This window comes from Ochotona princeps, chromosome X (genome assembly GCF_030435755.1).
Source record: "Ochotona princeps isolate mOchPri1 chromosome X, mOchPri1.hap1, whole genome shotgun sequence".
Lineage (NCBI taxonomy): Eukaryota > Metazoa > Chordata > Mammalia > Lagomorpha > Ochotonidae > Ochotona > Ochotona princeps.
Window position 1 is genome coordinate 85,854,904 of NC_080865.1, and position 24,558 is coordinate 85,879,461.

A 24,558-nucleotide genomic window follows, 5' to 3' on the forward strand; every position below is an offset into this window, starting at 1 on the left:
GCTGCGGGTGGACAAAAGGTCTTTGATAACATAAGAATAAAAACTAGGACAAGAGAGGCCCTTTCCTAGAGACATAATAACAGATGACAGAGGGAGTATAATGATTCAACCTTATTTAGTGGCTAACCTTTATAAGAAGAATGAATACTTTCCTATTGGAACCCATTGAATAAATGCAGTTAAAAGAGAAATTAGAGCCAATATGTGCAAAATAATAATAGGAGATCACTAATGTGCTTTTTCAATACTTAAAGCTTTTAGGGCAGGTCAATTCAATGCAAGAGGATGGAAGAATTTTCAGGGGTGTTAATAAAATCCCTGTTATGGGATAAGGGAATGAAGATATACAAAGTCTTCTCTGACTCACCTTTTCTTTCCAGAAACGTGACAAATGTGAATTCTCCCAATTACAGACTACAGATGTCTTTGAACTGTTCTTCCAACTTCTTTGTTGAACAGTTTGTGGACATTTAGCAAAATAATAGTACCTAAAAATAGTACCCTTGATTCAATAGTAAAAAAAAAGTCCCATTGAACTAGTTTTTCTTTAGCTAGCTAAATTACCTCTGTTAAAACATTCCCTAGACTATCACATTGGGAGACTCAGGGATTCCCAGGAGATATCATATCTAGATATCTACGTATAGTAATAGAATATCTGATTTTATCTATTAATATCCATTATTTAACATCATTGTATATTTAGAATTATACCTTAATCAAATATTCCTGGATTCCTTTATTAGACTGTGAACTCTTTGACAGTCAAGATACTGGATTATTTACTAGTTCTTAGCATTTGGCAGATGCTCAGTACTCACTTGCTTAGTGAAAGCAGGCAGACACTGATACATTAATGTGAATATGGGATGGGTAACATTAAGTCAGATGAATGTGTAGTTGACTTGAAGAGTTTGCTTGAAAAATATGGATAAGTGTGCTTGGTATACGTTTGCAAGGAAAGAATCTTGATTGAATTTGAACTGTAATACTGCATCAAGGTGGAGGAATCCACCAGGAGGGAGGGGCGTGGGGAGGGGTGGGGGGATTCCCAGAGCCTATGAAACTGTCACATAATGCAAAATAATTAATAAAAAAAGAAAGAAAAAAAGAAAAATATGGATAAGTGTTTTTTCTGCTTCTTGGAACAATGAACAGATATATTTTTCTTTAATTTTCCTTTTAAACCTTATGAGTTGCATAAAACACAAACATTAAGAAGACTCTGAAAGGCAGAGAGAAGGCAGAAGGCTGGTTATGGACTTCAGAGCCTCAACAAACAATATGCTGGTAAGTTATATAGGCATTTCTTTGGCCTCAAATATACCAAACTTAGAGCATAAGAAAAATAAACCTCAAAACACGAATAAGTATCAATGAAAAGGGCTCTATTAATCAAAAAACTGGGAAAGGGACAGACTATTAAGACTAAACATTTTAGACAATAAATTCTATATTCAAATAAAATTTTAGTGAAAATGTTTGGCTAATCCCTACAAACGCTGGAAAGTGTTGTATGGAGAGCCTGGACGTCCATGCTCACTAGACTGTAGTAAGGTGGCCCATAGCCTCCAGTAGATTGATGTCAGACAGGCTGAGAGCCAAAAGTTTGGTCTTTGCAGTAAGTAATGAGATGTGTCCAATGCCTTAGCCTCTAACTGTGCTATCATAGGATTCCATCTGTGGCACATGGGCTTCCATTCCTGCTCAGAAATAGTAAGATACCCACTGCCTCCCCACTGTATAGTGTCACAAAAATCCTAGTGCAGAATCAAGACTTTAAACATTACCTTCCAGCAATAATGCTACTTTGTTTATGTGCCACTTCTGTCAGGTTCTTGGTGGAGTCTTCTGTTTCCCTGACATATAGAACTATGTTATCTGTGAGTAGGGATAATTTGGACTTCCTCCTTTCCTATTTGTACATATTTTTAATTATTTTTCTAAGTACATGAAACATCTTATAGGATAGACCATGTAGTATGCCAAAAAGCAAATCTTTTTTTTTTTTAAGATTTATTTATTTTTATTACAAAGTCAGATATACAGAGAGGAGGAGAGACAGAGAGGAAGATCTTCCCTCCGATGATTCACTCCCCAAGTGACCGCAACGGCCAGTGCTGCGCCAATCCGAAGCCGGGAACCAGGAACTTCTTCCGAGTCTCCCACTTGGGTGCAGGGTCCCAAAGCTTTGAACAGTCCTTGACTGCTTTTCCAGGCCACAAGCAGGGAGCTGGATGGGAAGTGGAGCTGCCAGGATTAGAACCGGCACCCATATGGGATCCCAGCGCATTCAAGGCAAGGACTTTAGCCGTTAGGCCATGCCACCGGGCCCGCCACAAAGCAAATCTTAAGAAATTCAAAATGTTTGAAAGTTTAAGCATCTCTTCTGATACAATGTAGTAAATTTGGAAGTTAACAACATAATTAGAAGTTCTACAAATACATGGAAAATGAATAACATGATACTATATGAACAATGAGTCAAAAATTACAAAAGCATGTGGGATACAGTAAAAGCATTCATAAGAGAACTGTTTATAGTGAAAAAAGAAATAATAAGGAGTGAGGAAGATGGCCGACCATAGAGAGCTGGTGTAGGGCAGTGTGGGGACAGAGGGGAACTGATCCAGCAGAGAAACAAACCAGGAGACACAGAAATGATGGGATAGGTGTGGGAAGGTCACTGGAGTTCGCTGAAGTAAGAAGATCTACACAGCGTGGAGAGACAACGATAAAAAGGAAAAAAGAGGGGACAGCACGCCATGAGAATTTTGGTGAGTCACGATCCCAGCCAGGGGGAAGGCGGCAGAATCTCAGCCGTTCCTGGGAGGACAAAGGCGGTTGGAAGGACAGGTGTCCACACCCACAGGGGCACAGACCACTGGAGTGCAGGAGACCCTAAAGGAGGCTACTGTATTGAAATGTTGTGCTGGCGACGACGACAGGGTTTTTGGGTGGATTCAGTTCCCGTGGGGCAGCCGGCAGGTCCGCGTATTCCTGGACCGCAGGTGGGCGGGGCCCGCAGCCGGCAAGCCCTGAGCCGTAGGCAGGTGGGGCTCGGACCGCAGAGCGGCCGACAGATCGACCTCGGCCTGAGGCAGGTGGGCTTAGGCGGGGCTCCCTTCGGGCAGCGAACAGACGGAGGTGGGGCCGTCAGCTCTTTCGGTCGTAGTTGGTTACGACCTAGAACAGTGTTACAGCTCAGTGTTACTGGCCAATGATAGGCCGGTCCGCGTACAGCTCTACAGGCGCCTCCTCTTCGGACCTATGTTACAGCTCCGCAGTCAGGGACAACCTGGGGCCGTCCCCGCCGCTGCTGTGGTCAAGGCCACGCTGCTTCTCTTCTTCGCGGTCGCTGGAATCGCCGTTTGGAGCCCCCTTCTGCTGCTACCACCTCCGCTGCTGCCACCCTCTGGGTGCCACAGTCGCCCACCGCGGACGCGGTGCCCCGGCTGCCGCCCCGGCTGCCGCTGCCGCCGCTGCCGCCGCTGCCGCCGCTGCCGCCGCTACCGCCGTCGCCGCTCTTTCCCGAAGAATCACCAGGAGTCAGGAGTCGTCAGGAACGTTTATTCAAACACGGCCGGGTCTCCGAGGAACAAGACCCCGAGCCTCCAAATCTTAGGGTATTTATACAGAAATCAGCCAATCAGAGGGTTATTTTAGCATCCTTCATTTGTATAAGGGACCTTCACACTATTGGTTAGTTCAAGGTGAGGTGGGGGCTTCCTATCCAGGTGATGGGATGAGTGTCACGTAGGCAGGTGGACCCCCGCAGAGTACCTGGGCAATTGCCCCTAAACCATTAGGCCTGGGGTCACATGGCCTTTTAGTAGAGCTAGTGAAGCAGGGTTATAGAGGCAGGAATACAGCACCGAGCAGGGGCAAATTAGATTTTTAACCATTCCACATTCCCCCCTCTCTCTAGTAACTGCAAGAGCCAATCATGGCTCGGAAGCCTCTAAGTCAAGGCTAGATTCCCGGCAAGAGTGATACTGGGATCTCAGAACCATTACTTGTACTGCACTTATACGGTCTCTTATAAAAGTGAGCAGCTTGTTAAGAAGACAAGGCCCAACCGTCAGCAACAGTAGAAGAATGACTAGAGGGCCCATCAATGTGGACACCAATGTAACCAGCCAAGGAGATGTGTTAGACCAAGAGTCAAACCACCCTATTTTGTTTTCTCTTTCTTGTTTCCTTTTGGCCAGGCCTTCTCTCACTTTAGCCATAGACTCTTTCACTGCCCCTGAATGATCAGCGTAGAAGCAGCATTCTTCTCCTAATGCTGCACATAGCCCTCCTTGTTGGAGTAACAGTAAATCTAACCCCCTGCGATTCTGTAGCACCACTTCTGCTAGGGAAGTTAGTGAGTCCTGTAAAAGGGAGATGGAATTTTCTATCCTTTCTATATCAACGTCTATAGCTGCTCGGAGTTGACCATAGTACTGGTTTTGTAGAACCAGAGAAGTAATTCCAGTGCCCGTTCCTGCTACTCCCAATCCCAATAACATTGTGAGGGTAATGGCAGTTATTGGCTCCCTCTTGACTCTCATACTATGGAGCCCACTTTCTATGGACTGATAAATCTCTGCGTCTGTGTGATAGAATATTTTAGGCCACAACCGAACTTGTACACAATAATCCTGGGACCTGTTGAGTACCTGAGTGTGAATACATGGGGTCAACCCAGTGGAACAGGCCCACCAAGTGTTGGTTGAGGGTATAACATAAGCCGAGGTTGTAGGTTGTATAGTTTCAACACATAGGTGACGATGCGACTCTGGAACTTTACCTATGCATAATCCTTGCCCTCTAACCAATTGTAGAGTGAGTTTGACATCAGCTTCATGTTGGTATCTACATTCATTAAACCCACTGGACATTGTGTAAGTGTCATTGGTGGCTATGCCCTCATAATAGGGCGGCCTTGCACTATAACACAACCAACAAGACTGAGTTAGGTTAGGATTCGAGGCATTGAGTACTTGAAAGGTTGCTTGCAGAAGGTGCCAGAGTGGGTCTTTGTCCGCGGCTGGTGCCAAGTTCAGGGTTGGAGGTACTGGCACTACTGGCACTGCTGTTCCTGGTGGTGGTGCAGCCTCTATTCCTTCAGGCAAGGTTGTAAGGGCTATGAAGATGAACAACGCAGTTGTTTCTGCAGTTTGGGCTCCAGTCAGGTAGCCCATTATTGGTGCCAGGACCAGTAATGAGATAGGGCCAACCTTCGGGCTCTTAGCAGGCAAAGACATCATCTTTGGCTTCTTGGCCCAATTCAGGCCTATAGAAGATGTGCCATTTTCTGGGCGTCTCTGAATTATGAACACATTTCCCCTATCTGTTCCTCTCTCATAATAACGCACTCCCCACATTTTTCCATAGTCCCATTTTTTATCCATTGGATTGGTTACCTCTATTTTTATGAGTTCACACAATCCCTTCCCCCTATGTCCAGGGGTTGCTAATCGCCAAGGAGTGCAGTCCGAGGGCCACCAGTCAACAGTTATATCTTCATCTGCTTCAGACGGTTGCCAGGCGGTTGCCACTGTTTCACATCCCCAATATCCACAATAGTAATGATTAGGCTGGTTACAATAAGATGATCCTCCTGCTGGACACATGTAAAAGTCTGTGATACTCATTACCATAGGTGTGTGCTCACAGGGATTGACGGGGGCAAGGTCGCATAAAGAGAGTATAAAGTGGGGAGGATCTCCTCCTAGGGGTCCACTGAATGTTAGTACAACCTTGCCATCTTTGTTATCTATGAAGCGTCTCAATTCCCAGTTGTACGGGAGATGTGGGTTCGGTTGTCTCAAAGTCAGGCCCTGAGTTTCGGCTGCAAGAAGTAGAATAAGCATAACCATACTTAGGGCTCGGTGACACGTCGTAACTTGAGTTTGAAAGGATTGCTGTCGTCTTTGGTGACTTTCCATTTTGACCTCTGTGTGTCGTCTGGTTCTGGGAGAGGCTCGTAAGGGCGAGCGTGAGTGTAGTGGACCCATGCGTCTATTCCGTCTACTTTGAGAGCCGTTGGAGTGGTCAGGATGACTGTGTAGGGTCCTTTCCAACGGGGTTCAAGAGTTTCTCGCCGGTGTCGCTTGACGAGCACCCAGTCTCCTGGTTGGTATCGGTGTGGCTCCGGTGGTGGTGGAGTTTTGTAGAGGGCTTCTAATCTCCTCCAAATGTCGATATGAGTCTGCTGTAAGGCTTGGAGGGATTGAAGGTAGTTATGATCATTAAATTCCATTATTATTTCAGCTCTCAAATTGGGTATAATAGGAGGAGGTTTTCCAAACATGATCTCAAAGGGGGTTAGGCCTAACTTATAGGGAGAGTTCCTTACTCGGAACAAGGCATAGGGGAGGAGTGACACCCAGTCACCGCCAGTCTCTAAGGTTAGTTTAGTCAGGGTTTCCTTTAGAGTTCTATTCATTCTTTCTACTTGCCCTGAGCTCTGGGGTCTATAAGCACAATGTAATTTCCAGTCTACTCCGAGTACTGAGGCTAAGGCCTGGATTATCTGAGATGCAAATGCTGGTCCATTATCTGATCCTATCATAGTAGGAAAGCCATACCTTGGTAGGATGTCTTCTAGTATTTTCTTAGCCACCACATTGGCTGTCTCGTGCTTGGTGGGGTAGGCCTCTACCCATCCTGAGAAAGTGTCTATAAAAACTAGCAGATATTTGTAGCCATATTTTCCTGGTTTCACCTCAGTAAAGTCTACCTCCCAATAGGCCCCCGGACGGTTCCCCCTCTGTCTAAACCCAGGATTGGCTGGGTTTCTGGTCATATTAGCGTACTGACAAGTTTTACAGTTTTTCACAATTTGTTCAACCTTGGAGTAAGCCTCTTTAATTTTTACCCCAGCCCTTTTAATTAAGTCTTGCATCTTCCTAGCACCCATGTGGGTGGTACTATGTATGCTGTGTAGGAGTTCATCTCCTAGTTTTTCTGGGAGTATGACTTTGCCTTTGGCAGAATAGTTCCAACCGTCCTTTTCTAGGACCATGGGCAGTGTCTCCATCCATTTCAGGTCCTCTGGAGTGTATGAGGGTTGGTCAGGCAGGCAGGCACTACCTAGTTTTGGTAGCTTTGTAATTAGCACAGGAGTTGAGGCTGCCACCTCTCTGGCTGTCTTATCTGCCATGGCATTTCCTTTTGCAGCATGGGTATTGGCTTTTTGGTGCCCTGGGCAGTGGATTATGGCCAGTTTTTCTGGCAGCCACAAAGCAGTCAATAAGGCTAGAATTTCTTCTTTATTTTTCACAGTTTTGCCTTCTGCAGTGAGCAGCCCGCGCTCTCTGTAGATTGCCCCATGTATGTGGGCCGTGGCGAAGGCATACCGGCTGTCTGTATATATATTTATCCTTTTATCTCTGCCCAACTCTAGGGCTTTGGTTAGAGCAATAAGTTCGGCTCGCTGGGCTGAAGTCCCAGGGGGTAGGGACTCAGCCCACACTACCTCAGTCTCAGTGGTTACCGCAGCCCCCGCTCGGTGGAGTCCATCACGCACGAAGCTACTACCATCAGTGTACCAGGTCACCTCAGCATCCTGCAATGGCTGATCTCGTAGGTCTGCTCGAATTCCGTGAACTTGTGCCAAAATTCCAGAACAATCATGTAGGGGGGCATCCAAGTCTGGGTCTGGCAATAGAGTAGCTGGATTGAGAGCTGTGGGCACTCTAAAGATGATGACGGCAGGGTTTAATAAAAGACTCTGGTAATGAGTGAGTCTTGCATTGCTGATCCACCGGTCAGGTGGTTGTTTGAGGATACTTTCTATGGCATGGGGTGTGGTAACACTTAATTCTTGACCCAAAGTTAGTTTATGTGCATCTTTTACCAATAGCGCAGTGGCTGCTATGATGCGCAAGCACGGAGGCCATCCCGCTGCCACTGAGTCTAGTCTCTTTGAGAGGTAAGCCACTGGCCTCCTCCATGGCCCCAAATACTGGGTCAAAACTCCTTTTGCCACTCCCTGTTTTTCATCAATATACAAATGAAAAGGTTTAGTTATGTCGGGCAACCCCAATGCAGGTGCCGATAACAAGGCCTTTTTAATCTTTTGGAAGGAGGCTTCCATCTCCTCTGTCCACTGAAACTCTGACTGGTTTTTAGTAGCTCCATATAAGGGCTTTGCCAGTTCTGCAAACCCTGGTATCCATAGTCTACAGAAGCCAGCGGACCCCAAGAACTCTCGTACTTTTCGTGGGGTGGTGGGCCTTGGAATTTTCAAGACTGCTTCTTTTCTGGCATCTGATAGCCATCTCTGACCACCCTCTAATACATAGCCAAGATAGTTTACCTTGGGCTTGCAGAGTTGTGCCTTCTTTGCAGAGGCCCGATACCCCAGTTCACCCAGTGTCCGGAGAAGGTCCTCTGTCCCTTTTAGGCAGGTCCCATAGTCACGGGCGGCTATCAGGAGATCATCAACATATTGTAGAAGAGTGACCTGTTGGTGGGTTACACGGAACTCACCTAGATCTTCATGTAAGGCATCATCAAAAATGGTGGGCGAATTTTTGAACCCTTGGGGCAATCTGGTCCAGGTCAGTTGCCCACTAATACCCTTCTCGTGGTCTGTCCATTCAAAAGCGAACATTTCCTGGCTTCTGGGGGCTAAAGGCAAACTAAAGAAGGCATCCTTTAGGTCCAAAACAGTATACCAACAATGGTCCGGGGGCAGGGAGCTGAGTAGAGTGTAAGGGTTAGGGACGGTAGGGTGTATGTCCATTACCCGTTTGTTCACCTCCCGGAGATCCTGGACTGGCCGGTAATCGCTGGAGTTAGGCTTGCGGACTGGCAGTAAAGGCGTGTTCCATGCCGACTGGCATGGTCTCAATATGCCTAAATCCAGCAACCGTCTAATGTGTGGGATTATTCCAGCCCGTGCCTCTGCTGACATAGGGTACTGACGAACTCTTACTGGATCGGCTCCAGGTTTTAGCTCCACGAGGATAGGTGGCCTGTGTTTAGCCAATCCAACTCCTCCTGTTTCTGCCCAAGCACTGGGGAACTTTTGTAGCCAGTCATCCATATCTGAGGCTGGGGGAGTAGGTTGCTGGTGTAAACGGTATTCATCTTCTAGCCGCAAAGTGAGGACATGAATGGGTTGTCCCTTGTGGTCGAGGACTTGAGGTCCTTCGGGTTGAAAACAAATCTGCGCACCAATCTTAGTGAGCAAGTCTCTTCCTAACAGTGGGTAGGGACATTCAGGAATGACCATGAACGAGTGGGATACCCGGCCCATTCCCAAGTCCACCGTTCTTCGGGTAGTCCAAGAGTAACGGTTCATTCCTGTGGCTCCCTGTACCCAGGAAGTTTTGTTTGACAGCTTCCCTTGGGGTTTTGTCAGCACTGAATGTTGCGCTCCTGTATCTACCAGGAAATTAATTGGGGTCCCCTCTACTTTAAGAGTTACCCTGGGCTCGGGGAGGGGGTCCGAACCCTGACGTCCCTAATCATCTAGTTCTCCCGCTATTAATACTGGTGTTTCGTGACGGCGTCGCCTTTTCTCGGGGCATGTACTTTTCCAATGTCCTTCTTTTCCACAATAGAAACAGGCCTGGCTCCTGTTACGCTTAGGCCTTCCTGTGAACTCTTGGTTTCTATTGTCCTTAGGCCTTTCGCTTTGTCTACCTTTAAATTTCTCATTTAGTTCTCTGTTTATATCTTTCAACCTTTCCTCTCTCTCTCTCGAGTCTCTGGCTGTGGCTGCCAGTAGTATCTTAGTAAACTTGTGATCTCGTTGCTCACTGGCTCTATGTCGCCTCTCTTCTCTTTCTTCCGGACTCTCTCGGTTGTTGTACACCCTTTCTGCCACTACTATCAAATCTTGGATGCTTTTTTCTCCCAGTCTTTCTATGCGTTGCAACTTCCGCTTAATGTCTGGGGCAGACTGGTTGATGAAAGCCATTACCACAGCTGCCTTCGTTTCTGGTGCTTCCGGATCCATGGGTGTATATTGTCTAAAAGCCTCCATGATTCTCTCTAGAAATGCAGCTGGACTTTCCTCCCTACCCTGTTGTATGCTCCCCACCTTGGCTAGGTTAGTGGGCTTGCGGGCGGCTGCTTTGAGGCCTCCCAACAGAGTCTGGCGATAGACCCGGAGTCTCTCCTTACCTTCAGCCGTGTTAAAATCCCATCTAGGGCGGGAGAGAGGAAAACATTCATTTATCACATCTATATTGGTGGTAGGCTCTCCATTGGCTCCTGGTACCAATTTGCGAGCCTCTGTCTGGATTCTCTCGCGTTCCTCGGTAGTGAAGAGAATTTGCAGGAGCTGCTGACAATCATCCCAGGTTGGCATGTGGGTAACAAGAACAGAGTCTAAAAGATCAATTAATTCCCTGGGGTTATCAGAAAATTTAGCACTCTGCATCTTCCAGTTATACAGATCACTTGTGGCAAAGGGCCAATAGTGATGGGGCTGGTTTCCTTCCCCATCTGGAGGGCCTATGGCCCTTAGTGGCAGCACCGTGGAATCAGCTGGCCCTGGAGGTACCATGCGTTGTGCCCTGTGTCGGGTGCCTGCTGCTGGCCCCATCATTGGCCCCCCGTTCACTCCGTCTGCTCTGGTTGAGGGGGCGACGCGGGGCGAGCCCTGTCGGACAGGAGAGTAATACGGCGGAGGGAAAATTAAATCCTCCTCCATACCCCCCTGTAAGACGGGGTACAGCGGCGCTGAAGGTCTGTTTTCATTTGGTCGTTTCTCTGGGTGTTCTCGAACAGTCAACACTGCCTCCTGAGGTTCCTGTAGGGGTAGAAAGCGCTTTACCCAAGGAGGGGGATTATTAACTAGGTCTTCCCAGACAACTATGTATGGTGTCTGATCCGGATGCCCCGTCTTGGGGTGCATGGTGATTTCCTTCACAGCTTTGATAGCAGACATGTTGAATGTACCCTCAGCAGGCCAGCCAACATTGAACGATGGCCACTCTGACGAGCATAACGTTATTAATTTTCTTTTTTTAACATTCAGGCTTAAATTATGCGCCCTGGTCTTCACTTCCTTGAAATTATTTACCAGGAGGGAAAGGGGGGTAGTCATGGTCTGCCCCATGTCGTTGGTTAGTCAGATGCTCACACCTAATAGAGGAAGAGAAACATGGCTTTAGATGGGGAGAGTAAGGAACAAAGGGGCGCCGAGAGGAACTCTGGCTCTGTCCATCCATGCACCTGTTAGCGCAGATCGTAATTGTGCTGTGAACGTAATTATTAGTGTTGAAACAAAATACCCGTAACATAAACTACTTCCTTTTTTTTATTCATTTTTGTGTGTTCACCACTAAGCAGCTGCAATTCAACAATCCATTATATCGCTTAGGAGAAATGAAGCTTAAAGGGAGGATGCTACGGGAGGCAATTAGGGATAAGACCACATCACTAACAAGTTTGTGATGCAAGACATTTCGACCCATATACTTGAACATCAATGCATTTTAGTGACCAACCCGGCATAGTTTTATAACATTGCAAGATTATTATTTTAAAATAACAATTATCCGGATTGTCTCTACCTTTGGGAGTTCCATGGATCCTTATGGAGCTCCCAAAGTCAGGAAACTTAGTTCAGAAGCTTGAACAATTTAGTTGGTTAAATGTACATTCATCTGATCACGTTGATAAGCAGACCGGATTTGACCAATGTTGGGACACTAGAAGCTTCATTAAGTTTCAAAACCAAAAAGCAGAAAGCATTGCAAAACTATTACAGCTCATTACTGAAGCCAGTTGTCATAACACAAAATAGCTCGATTCAGCACCTAAGCTCATCACTAATAGTGGTGGAATACTCTGAGGATCAAAGGTTATAGAACCCCATACGTCCAGTTGGAAGCAGAGAGCAGGAGTAATTCTAGAGAAGGGATGAGAACCAGTCTTTAAAGAGTTAACTTATCCCAGGCCTCTCCCCAACAGGGCGGGGGTGGATGGCCAGCTCCAGCCAGGTCCTGTTACATATGCATTTCAATGATTAAATGCCACGCTGAGGCTAACCTGCAGCACCAGGAAACGGAGTTCACGGACTCCAAACTCAAAATCACCCGGAGAAAGCCTCCAGACTTCAAGCCCAAATGAGAACAGGGCTGCAGACAGGGACACATCCAATTCAAGACAAAGACATCACAGCCTCTCGAACCCGGAACTCAGGTGGAAAGGACACCTTTCAACCACTCGGATTCGGAACTCAGGCTACACATACACAAACCGGTCCCTCTGACTTGGCACTCGGACACTGGCTCTTTCCTCTCGAGCTTGGAACCAACCTGCTCCCCTCGAATCCGGAACCCAGCTAGGAGGCCGCCCTCCCCGTCAGACTCTGCAGGCGGAGGCCTTATCGAACCTGACGCCCAGTTAGAAGGCCGCCTCCAAACTCATCGGACTCGGAACCCAGGCAGGCTGGTTCGTCCGCCTCGGAACCAGGGAGAGCCCACAGTCCCTCAAGTCAGGCACTTGGACCCAGGGAAGTCAGCCGTGGGGGCCCGGTCGTCACCAAGGAAGCCCCAGCCAACAGGGCCGAATTACGCGTCCGCCCAGACCCTGTAATGTCAGCTGCCGACTCCCTATCCTCCGGAGACTTTTCGGCCGTCCTGCTTGCTCAGAAAACTAATCTAGAAACTTTCCCTCGCTGTATTCTGATTTGAATCTAGGCGGCCACAGATGGGTTCAATTTAACTTAGGCACGCCACTTCACAGGTTTAATTTAAGTAAGAGGTCCTCTTAAAGTTAGTTCCAGATTTTACAGTCAATAGTTCAAGTTTTTGCAGCCAATTAATCCTGGCAAGCATTCATCTTATAGCCGGCAGACACGAAAACATACGACGGTTTCACGGCGAAACAGACACACGGTTAACAAGCCTGCTAAAAGAAAAAGCATTGGGAGGGAACGCACCAACTTTTCCTCGGCAAAGAGGTGCCTGACCCGGAGTGACTTTCCAACCCACTCACTAAGCACTAGAGGCGAAGCACGGTCAAAAAGAAAAATGGGTGGAAAGGAAAAAAAATAGATGCCTAGGTGGGAGAGGCCTTCTAGCCCACTCACCAAGAACTAGACACAAAAACTCGGCCGAAAAAAGGTGAAAAAAAAAGGAAAAATAGAATTAAAAATTATGTGAGACTCACCACACACGCCCTCTGAGTTCGGTCCCGATTCCTGGTGATCTTCAAAATCTCGGTGGAACCTCCAAATGTTGTGCTGGCGACGACGACAGGGTTTTTGGGTGGATTCAGTTCCCGTGGGGCAGCCGGCAGGTCCGCGTATTCCTGGACCGCAGGTGGGCGGGGCCCGCAGCCGGCAAGCCCTGAGCCGTAGGCAGGTGGGGCTCGGACCGCAGAGCGGCCGACAGATCGACCTCGGCCTGAGGCAGGTGGGCTTAGGCGGGGCTCCCTTCGGGCAGCGAACAGACGGAGGTGGGGCCGTCAGCTCTTTCGGTCGTAGTTGGTTACGACCTAGAACAGTGTTACAGCTCAGTGTTACTGGCCAATGATAGGCCGGTCCGCGTACAGCTCTACAGGCGCCTCCTCTTCGGACCTATGTTACAGCTCCGCAGTCAGGGACAACCTGGGGCCGTCCCCGCCGCTGCTGTGGTCAAGGCCACGCTGCTTCTCTTCTTCGCGGTCGCTGGAATCGCCGTTTGGAGCCCCCTTCTGCTGCTACCACCTCCGCTGCTGCCACCCTCTGGGTGCCACAGTCGCCCACCGCGGACGCGGTGCCCCGGCTGCCGCCCCGGCTGCCGCTGCCGCCGCTGCCGCCGCTGCCGCCGCTGCCGCCGCTACCGCCGTCGCCGCTCTTTCCCGAAGAATCACCAGGAGTCAGGAGTCGTCAGGAACGTTTATTCAAACACGGCCGGGTCTCCGAGGAACAAGACCCCGAGCCTCCAAATCTTAGGGTATTTATACAGAAATCAGCCAATCAGAGGGTTATTTTAGCATCCTTCATTTGTATAAGGGACCTTCACACTATTGGTTAGTTCAAGGTGAGGTGGGGGCTTCCTATCCAGGTGATGGGATGAGTGTCACGTAGGCAGGTGGACCCCCGCAGAGTACCTGGGCAATTGCCCCTAAACCATTAGGCCTGGGGTCACATGGCCTTTTAGTAGAGCTAGTGAAGCAGGGTTATAGAGGCAGGAATACAGCACCGAGCAGGGGCAAATTAGATTTTTAACCATTCCACAGAACAAAGGGGGAATCATCCCACGAAGATAAGCAGGGGGTTTGCCCAGAAACTTGTCTCCCAGCAGGTCAGCAACTTTGAGAGAGTGCAGAGGAGACTGGAGCTGCGCTCTGGGTCCGGGTTACAGTAATCCCCAACTCGGCTCCGAAAGGTTGACTAACTGCAAAAGTCTCCAGTGGAAACTGCTGCTGAGCTCAGCCTGAGCATTAGGAGCGGGGCAACACTCGGCATAGCCTCCCTGGACAGAGGTGCAGGCTGGTGGGAGCACAGCTGCATGACTCCCACGGCTCTGCTCCCAACGGCAGAACACCTTTGAGAAAGTGCAAAAAAAAAAAAAAAAAAAAAAAAAGAGAAAGAACAGCCTTGTAAAGGGGGCAGGGCAGGACTGTGAACTTGAATAGATCCCCTGCTGTGCTCAGCTCAGCAGGAGACCCCGAAGCAAAGCCGGTTCTGCAGGACCACTGGGCAAGTTCTCCCAGTGGACCTGTGGCCTGAGGTGGCGCAGAGGCCCCAGCTACACACGGCTCCCACCCCGAGTCCAAGAGGCAGGACCGGCTCTCTAGACCTGTGGCCTGAGGTGGCGCAGAGGCCCTAGCCACATGCAGCTCCCACCCCAAGCCCAAGAGGCGGGACCGGCTCTCTAGACCTGTGGCCTGAGGTGGCGCAGAGGCCCCAGCTACACACGGCTCTCGCCCCAAGCCCAAGAGGCGGGACCGACTCTGTAGACCTGTGTCCTGAGGTGGCCCAGAGGCTCTGAGCCCAAGAGGCAAAACACAGCTCAGCAGAGTCAACGAACTCAGACGGAGGCGTGGAGCAGTGTGGCTTCCAGTGAGGCAACGACTTTGAGTGGGAGCTGCAGGGGGAAGGCCTGGCACTAGGGCTGGGACATAGAGTTCTCCTGACCCAGCTCGGGGCTGTGGTCCACAAACTCCGAACAACAAGCAGCTGGAACCCCCTGCTGTGCTTAGCTATACTTAGGCCAACACGCCATACAGCAGTTGCTGGGTCACACTTCCTATAAGCTACAGCACCGGGGCAACGGCTCCAGACAAGCAAGTCAGAGGCTAAAATCCCAAAAATGGCAAGAAACAACAACACAATGAGGAAAAATATCAGAAAAGGTAATGACCCAGAAGAAAGATCAAGCATTTCCCCCCAAAACAACCAAAAACTAATCTTAATACATGAGATGCAAGATGATGACATAGAGGAATTACCAGAGAAGGAATTTAAGAAACTAGTGATGAGATTCATCAGAGACAGCGAGAAGCACTGGGAAGAGTCCAAGGTATTCGAAAACCATATCATTGCAGAAATAAATCAATTCAAAAGGGGAATCCTCGATATAGAACACAAAATTGAAAGCCTAACCAACAGAATGAACACAGCAGAGGACAGAATATCAGAATTGGAAGACATTCAGAATGAAAGGCAGCAGTTCATCAAACAGTTGGAGACAAATCTGGAGAAAGCCAATAGGTCCATACAGGAAATGAAAGACAACCTCAAAAAATCAAATATTAGAATAATAGGCCTTCCAGAGGGAGTGGAAAAGGAGATAGGCTTGCAACGGGTCTTCAATGAAATAATACAGGAGAACTTCCAGAACACCGGAAATATAAATCCAGCACAAATCTAGGAAGGTCAGAGAACCCCCAATAGAGTCGACCCAAAGCGATCCTCACCCAGACATGTGGTCCTCAAACTGCCTTCAAGCGAATACAAAGAAACAATTCTAAGACAAGTAAGAAAAAAGGACAAGATTACTTTCAGAGGAAGGCAAATCAGAATCACAGCAGATCTCTCAGAAGAAACACTCCAGGCAAGAAGAGAGTGGGGTAAAACCTTTCAAATCCTGAAACAAAACAATTGCCAACCGAGAATAATGTACCTGGCAAAACTCTCATTTATATTTGAGAATGAAATTAAATATTTCAACAGCAAAGAGAAACTAGAAGAATACACTAGCACAAAACTGGCCCTAGACAACCTCCTCAGGAAGGTGCTAAACCCAGAGAGAAAAAATGAAAACCAAAATCAAAGATGGCAAATGGGAAGACCTCCCCACTAATATTCATAAGAGGACAGTCAACAAGGCAGAGACTCTAATAGTCGCAAATACACACCTGCACACTTACACACACTCATGGCAGCTCAAAATCAATTTCTCTCAATATTATCTCTAAACACAAATGGCCTAAACTCACCAATCAAAAGACACAGATTAACAGACTGGATCCTGAAACAGAACCCATCAATCTGTTGCCTACAAGAGACACATCTAACCAGAAAAGCCTCTGAGAAACTGAAAGTAAAGGGATGGAAAAAGATATTTCATGCCAATGGACGAGACAAAAAGGCTGGGGTAGCTATTCTAATTTCAGATGATATAGACTTCAAGCTGACAGATATCAAAAAAGACGGGGAAGGTCACTATTTATTGGTGAGGGGACTGATACATCAGGAAGTAATCACCATTGTGAATATATATGCACCAAATTCCAACGTGCCTAGCTACGTGAAGCAATTACTTACAGACTTAAGAGGAGACATTGATATGCACACAATAATAGTGGGAGACCTTAACACCCCGCTAACAACAACAGACAGATCAACAAAACAAAAACTCAACGAAGAAACAACAGAGCTCGTACAAACATTAGAACAACTGGACTTGGTAGACATTTATAGAACTTTTTACCCCAAGGCCACAGATTATACATTTTTTTCAGCAGTACATGGCACCTTCTCCAGGATTGACCACATGATAGGACACAAAGCAAACCTAAATAACTTCAGAAAGATAGGAATCATACCATGTACCCTCTCAGACCACCATGGAATAAAATTGGAAATCAGCAATTCAAAATGCCCCAGGAAATACAGAAACTCTTGGAGGCTAAACAATATGATACTAAACGAACAATGGATCAGAGAAGAAATTAAAGATGAGATCAAAAAATTTTTGGAAACCAATGAAAACTCTGACACAACATTCCAAATCTTATGGGACACGGCCAAAGCAGTGCTGCGGGGTAAATTCATCGCAATTGGAGCTCATGTCAAGGCCCAAGAGAGGTGTCAAATACAGGAACTAAGCACACACCTCCAGGAATTGGAAAAACAGCAGTAGAAGAGCCCCACATACAACAGGAAGCAAGAAATCATCAAAACAAGGGAGGAAATTAATCAGATAGAAACAAAAAAAACTATACACAAAATCAATGAATCAAAAAGTTGGTTTTTTGAAAAGATAAACAAAATAGATACCCCACTGGCCCGACTGACAAAGAAAAAACAAGAGAAGGCAAGAATTAACAGCATCAAAGATGAAAAAGGCAACATAACAACAGACACTGCAACCATTAAGAACATAATCAGAAATTACTACAAAGCACTATACTCCAACAAATCAGAAGACCACCAAGAAATGGAAAAGTTCTTAGACTTATACAACCTGCCAAAACTTAGCCCAGAGGCAACAAATGACCTGAACAAGCCCATAACTGAAGCAGAGATTGAATCAGTGATTAAAGACCTCCCAAGAAAGAAAAGCCCAGGTCCAGACGGCTTCACTACAGAATTCTACAAAACATTCCGAACAGAACTAACCCCAATCCTCTACAAACTCTTCAATACAATAGAAAAGGAAGCGACCCTTCCAAACTCATTCTATGAAGCCAACATTACCTTAATCCCAAAACCGGACAGAGATCCTACAGAGAAAGAAAACTACAGACCTATCTCTCTGATGAACATTGATGCTAAGATACTCAACAAAATCCTAGCCAATAGAATTCAAAAAATCATCCGACAGATCATTCATCCGATCAAGTAGGATTCATCCCTGGAATGCAGGGGTGGTTCAACATAAGGAAATCCATAAATGTGATACATCACATCCAAAAACTGAAAAACAAGAATCACATGATAGTATCAATAGATGCAGAAAAAGCTTTTGACAAAATCCAACACCACTTCCTACTAAAAACCCTAACCAAGGTAGGCATAGATGGAAAAATCCACAACATAATCAAAGCAATATATGAAACACCCAACGCCAGCATCATACTGAATGGAGAAAAATTGAAACCCTTCCCACTAAGATCTGGAACAAGACAGGGATGTCCACTTTCTCCACTGCTATTCAACATAGTCCTAGAGGAACTTGCTGAGGCCATAAGACAAGAAAAAGAAATCAAAGGAATCCAAATTGGAAATGAAGAAGTCAAACTTTCACTATACGCAGATGACATGATTCTTTACATAGAAGAGCCAAGAGGCTCAACACAGAGACTCCTAGAACTTATACGAGAGTTCGGTAGAGTGACAGAGTACAAAATTAATGAACAAAAATCAACAGCCATAGTGTATGCAAACAGCCCCAAGATGGAAAAAGATCTAACCAGCAAAATACCATTCAAAATAACAAAGAAAAGTATGAAGTATCTGGGAATTAACCTTACCAAAAATGTAGGAGACCTATTTGAGGAAAATTACAAACCACTTAAAAAAGAAATTGAAGAAGACCTCAAAAGATGGAGTAACATCCCATGCTCCTGGATAGGTAAAATCAATATCATTAAAATGTCTATATTGCCAAAGGCGATATATACATTCAACACAATTCCAATCAAATTGCCAAAATCATTCTTCATTGAACTGGAAAAAATGATCCAAAGGTTCATCTGGAAACACAAAAAACCACGAATAGCCAGACCCATCCTGAAGAACAGGAAGTTAGCAGGGGGAATCACAGTTCCAGACCTCTGGACGTACTATAGGGCAGTGGTTATCAAAACAGCGTGGTACTGGCACAAAGATAGAGAGGAAGATCAATGGAGCAGAATAGAAACACCAGACAGGAACCCACATAGATACAGTCAATTAATCTTTGACAAAAAGACAGACAACAATCCAAGCAAATGGGAAGGTCTGTTCAATAAATGCTGTTGGGACAACTGGTTGATAGCCTTCAGAAACAAAAAGATAGACCCACATCTCTCACCATACACCAAAATCAAATCTAAATGGATAAAAGACCTAAACCTACATCCAGAAACCTTCAAACTTTTGGAAGAAAATGTTGGAAACACACTGCAACACTTAGGGGTAGGCCCTCACTTCCTAAAAAGGACTCCAAAAGCAGTAGAAATCAAGACCAAAATAAACAATTGGGACCTCATCAAACTAAGAAGCTTCTGTATAGCTAGAGAAACAATCAACAAAGTAAAAAAGCAACCCACAGAATGGGAGAAGATCTTTGCACACGACATAGGTGACAGAGGGCTATTTTCCAGAATATACAAAGAGCTACAAAACAACCAAAATGTCAAAACAAACAAGCCACTCAAGAAATGGGCACGGGAAATGGGCAGACATTTCACAAAGGAACAAACCCAAATGGCAAACAAGCATATGAAAAAATGCTCAAGTTCCCTGGCAATAAGGGAAATCCAAATGAAGACAACCTTGAGGTACCACCTAACTCCAGTAAGGATGGCACACATACATAATACCACCAACACTTGTTGGCGAGGATGTGGGGAAAAGGGAACCCTTCTCCACTGCTGGTGGGACTGCAGACTGGTACAGCCTCTATGGGAATCAGTTTGGCGAATACTCAAACAACTGAAAATCAACATACCATATGATCCATCAATAGCACTCCTAGGGATATATCCAAAACATCTCCTACACAAGAAACCAACATGCACGCCTATGTTCATAGCAGCACAATCTACAATCGCAAAAACCTGGAAGCAACCAAAATGCCCATCAATAGAAGACTGGATAAGGAAGCTATGGTTCATCTACTCTATGGAATACTACTCAGCTATTAAAAAAAACGAAATGCAGTTCTTTGTGGACAAATGGGCCCGACTGGAATCCATCATGCTAAGAGAAATGAACCAATCCCAAAAGGTTAAATACCACATGTTTGCCTTAATTTGAGATGAAAAGATGACAACCTGAAAGATAGTACCTGTATATTGTAATATTATTGCAATCTCTAACAACCTGTATCCAATACAATAAGATAATGCGATATAATCTATAAACCAACAATTAATGTCAGAATACTTAAGATCTACATCGAAAAACTGTAAAACCTACTATACCCTCAATATGCTATGTTAATCCGTAATGCGGGGGAGTGCAGGGAAGCCTTTCAAGACCATAAAAAGAGTGAGGAAAAAGTACAATATAGCCTATCAAGATCAAATCTGGTAATTCATAGACAACAGATTCAAAGCGGCACTAAACAATAGTAAAACTACTATACCAATGCATGAGGGGGGAATCGGGTGTGATCCTGACAACCTCTTAACAGGAGGTCATGTGCGTGGAGCAGGGAGCCACTCCAGGGTGGAGCAGGTGGCAAGGAGAAAGCCTGGATCCCAACCATGAAGACTCCCAGACCTTCACCACAAACTATTAATACGAGCAACAAGGACTATATCCCAACTGCCAAGGAGGCCACAGGGAATTGGATGCCCTCAGAGGCCGAGTACTCTGAGGTCACCCACCCCCAACCGGAGCTTCCCCTGGGGATGGAAGAAGTTCAAACACTACCATGCAGAAACCAACGTCATCAGAAAGACAACCAGAAGCCCTGAGCGGTCCGCAGAAACAGAAGAACAATAAACGTCCTTCGGGACCAGGGAGGAGAGCTTTCTCTGGTCCGAGCCTGGCTCCACCTCTGGACCCCCACCCTCCCTTGCAATGACCATCAGGATCGCTTCGAAAACCCCTCATAGCAAACAATCATACAAACTAAAAAAACCTAAAATAAATAGACAAACAACAAAAAGTAGAGCTTGGAATCTGACAGGAAAGAGCTGGCATGGATTTGCTCATGCCTCGCTGGGTGGGAAACGAATATTAGTCACTCTTCACCATGGTGTTGGGGACTTTCCTGCACACCCCCCTCCAAAAAAAAAATGTTCTGCACCTTAATTGTTGACAAATGTCTTGTTAGAGTTACAAGCCAGTCTAGATTATCCTAAAATCTGCCAAGATCAGTAAAATTATACTTCAACACAACAAATGGCTAAATACTAAAATGAAATAGACACGAGACAGCTGAATGGTACCTTATAGGTATATAGCAGCTGGTCCTGTATATAAACTAAAATTGAAATGTCAATGAGCTAATCATAGGTTGTGGTTAAGAACTTGCTTTTTTTTTTTTTTTTTTTTTTTTAACTTACTGGTTACTCAAAACCATGTCAATTTCGTAATATTGCAAATTGCTGTTGATGTTATATTGGGACTCTTAATTGACTGGGATGATATTCTACCAGCTCTAACTTTGGACCAGAAATGGTCTCCCCAGGAAACTGTTCAACCCATCTGGACAATAAGTAGCTGGACTGTATGCTTGGTATACGTTTGCAAGGAAAGAATCTTGATTGAATTTGAACTGTAATACTGCATCAAGGTGGAGGAATCCACCAGGGGGGAGGGGTGGGAATGGGTGGGAATGGGTGGGGAGATTCCCAGAGCCTATGAAACTGTCACATAATGCAAAATAATTAATAAAAAAAAGTAAAAAAGAAAAACGTATTTACAAAATAAATCAACTTCCCATGAAAAAAAAAAAGAAATAATAAAACACTTCAGCAATGCATTTCAAGAATCCAGAAAAATATAAGAAGAAAAGCCGATACAAAGTTAGTAGAATTAAGTAAAAATTACAGAAGAAATAAACAAGATAGTAATTGAAATACAAGTATGTTAATAAGATGGAAAGTTGATCCTTTGAATAGATAAGTAAAATTGATAAAAACATTAGGTATGCCAAGGAAAAAAAGAGTCAAATCAATAAAATCAAAGATGAAAATGAAATGTTAAAATGGATACTGAAATAATCCAAAAAATCATTAGAAACTATTATGCCCAGCTATCATGGTATAATTGCAAAATAAAAAAACAAATAAATTCGTAGAAAACTACAATTTGCCAAAATTGAGTTATGCATTCATAGAAATTCTAAACAGCCACAAAATAAATACATTGCAATAAATCCAACCAAGTATATAATGAATGTTAGAAAACAACAAAGTAGGAGTTTGAGAAACACACAGACACAACTGGAAAGACTTCAATGTTCATGGTTCAGAAGAATTAATAGTAGTAAATTGTCCATACCACCAAAGATGATTGACAAATTCAATGCAATCACTATACCAATGATATTCTTCATAGGATTTGAAAAAGCATTCTTAAACATCATATGGAAATAAAAACAGATTGAAGACTTGAAGCATTCTTAAATATTGAAAGAAAACTGGAGATATCATAGTATTTCAAGATATAATGTGGGGCTATTTTAATCAAGCAAATATTGTATTGGGATAAAAATTGAAGCATAAACTAACAAAATAGAATGGAACTCCCCCCAGAATAAACGCATGTATTTGCTAGTGCGCCTGAGAAGGCAGCAGCAGATCACTTAGAGTGCTTTAGCAGCTGCCACCTATGCCATAGATCTGAACGAAGCTCTAGGATCCTCTAGGATTTTGCCGGCCATATTTTGATACTGAAATCAATTGCAGATTGGACTAAAGAATGAGAGAACTCTGGCTGCCTCTTTCAAATGTCTTGAAATAAATAAACAGAATAAATGAATGACAGAAAAAAATTAAAAAGCGGAAAGACAATATAGGATTACCTGACAAAAATTTTTAAAGCTGCAATCATAAATATGCTCTCAAAATCAATTACACTGTCTTTAAACACATTTTTTTTACAAACATAGAAGGCCTCAATTCTTTATCAGGTATTACCCTCCAATATCAATGCTTATACAGCTTTTTATAAAGACAGCCCCCTCTGTGTACATAATAAACACGAATAGGCAATTAAAAAAAAGTACCCTCATCTAATACATGCATGAAATATTTTTGACAAAATTTGACATCAGTTCATCTTAATAAACAAAGAATCAGAAGAATGTTTCTGAACTTCTTGGAGTGCATCCACAAACAAATTAAAGCTAGTGTTATCAAAAACAGTTAGGAGCTGAATTATTCATTTCCAGAATCAGGGAAAACAGTGTCAGATTTCATCACTTCTATTTAAAATTGTCCTGAAGGTCCTAGTTATGGCAAATAGGGACAAAAATAAATAAAATTAGTCCATATCACAAAGAAGGAGTTAAAGTTATCTATATTTGAAAATAATGTAACTACAGGGCTCAAAGAATATTAAAACTGGTACATAAGTTAACAATGTTCCAAGACCCATGAAAAATATAGAAAACCAGTCTTATTTCTATACCATTAATGAATAAATGAAGTTGAAGGCAGGAAGCAACTTCATTTGTTAAATTATATAAAGAATAAAGTAATTTAAATATGTTTGACAAAAGAATTAAAGAATTATGTATTTGAAATATACAATAATATCATTAAAATATAGGCATAAAAGTGAAAATATATCATGTGTTTGTTCATTGGCATATATTCTGTGTTTATTAATTGGAAGACTTAATAAGACAATACTTTCCTAATTCATTTTTATGTTAGGAGAAGCTTGTAAAAATATCAGCTGTGTGTTCTACAGTAATTGAATGAAACATTTCAATATTAACCAAGAATTTCAAGAAATCCACGACAGTCAGATGAACTTGAACAAGAACAATAACAAAGTTGAAGGCATTAAAATTCCCTGTTTGAAATATTACAACAAAGCTATAGTAATCATGACAGTGTGATACTGGAATAATAACAGACATGGAGAACAATGGAATGAAATGGAGTACAGTAATAAACTCACATGTTTATAGCCAATTGCTTATGATCCAAGATTGCAAAAAAAAATTCAGTGGGAGAAAGAATAATACTTTAAACATCTGACATTGAGACAACTGGATATGTGCATGTGAAATAGTGAAGTTGGACAACCCACTCATATTAAACAAGAAAATTAGTTTAAAATGGCTTGAGGTGTACATGTAAGCGCTATGTGAAAGTGTACACATCTCAGGAGAAAGCATACATGTAATTCTTCATACTGGTAGATTAACCAAAGTTTCTTTTTTTTTTTTTTTGCTATGACACCAAAAGCATAAGCAATAAAAATGAAATTGATAAAATGGACAGTATATAAATAATTGCAGAATAATTTGACTTTATAGAACATAATCAAACATATGAATGGTACATGAGAAAATGTACATGAGAGACATGAGATAAATGCTGACAATCTCCGCTGTTAAAATGGCAATAATTAAAATTAGATAATGACAAAAGTTGTTAAGCATATGGCTCATTTGAAACCCCGATGCATTGTTGCTACGAATATAAAGTGATGCACCTGTGTTTGGAAGCGCTCCATCAGTTTTTGAAACAGTCAAGTATAGTATTTGATGC

At 44.2% G+C, this 24,558-nt stretch overlaps 3 protein-coding genes across 3 annotated transcripts in view; all 3 read right to left on the bottom strand.

Annotated features, from left to right (window-relative positions):
* Nucleotides 1-3,325: 3,325 nt before the first annotated feature.
* LOC131478654 (MLV-related proviral Env polyprotein-like) lies at nucleotides 3,326-5,867 on the bottom strand. The gene is made up of 2 exons (XM_058659162.1): nucleotides 4,017-5,867; nucleotides 3,326-3,526 (listed from the first exon to the last, which is right to left on the bottom strand). The coding sequence occupies exons 1-2, from the start codon at nucleotides 5,865-5,867 to the stop codon at nucleotides 3,326-3,328; spliced, it is 2,052 nt and encodes a 683-aa protein (XP_058515145.1).
* A 678-nt stretch (nucleotides 5,868-6,545) lies between these two features.
* Nucleotides 6,546-10,897, bottom strand: LOC131478655 (uncharacterized). The gene is given in 2 exon segments (XM_058659163.1): nucleotides 6,546-6,604; nucleotides 6,607-10,897. Coding segments are annotated over 2 exon segments (4,350 nt in total).
* A 2,216-nt stretch (nucleotides 10,898-13,113) lies between these two features.
* LOC101519282 (zinc finger protein 42 homolog) overlaps nucleotides 13,114-24,558 on the bottom strand; it is a 41,936-nt gene continuing 30,491 nt past the window's right edge. Inside the window, 2 exon segments of the mRNA XM_058659165.1 lie at nucleotides 13,114-13,393; nucleotides 13,605-13,795. Of these exon segments, the coding sequence (XP_058515148.1) occupies nucleotides 13,114-13,393; nucleotides 13,605-13,795 (471 nt within the window).

Excerpts from the sequence above, each read along its gene's own strand:
- LOC131478654 (XM_058659162.1), bottom strand. The coding sequence starts at position 5,867 with ATGGTTATGCTTATTCTACTTCTTGCAGCCGAAACTCAGGGCCTGACT. Across the intron at positions 3,527-4,016 it reads ACCGTATAAGTGCAGTACAA|AGCGGCGACGGCGGTAGCGG; the intron begins GTAATGGTTCTG and ends TCTTCGGGAAAG.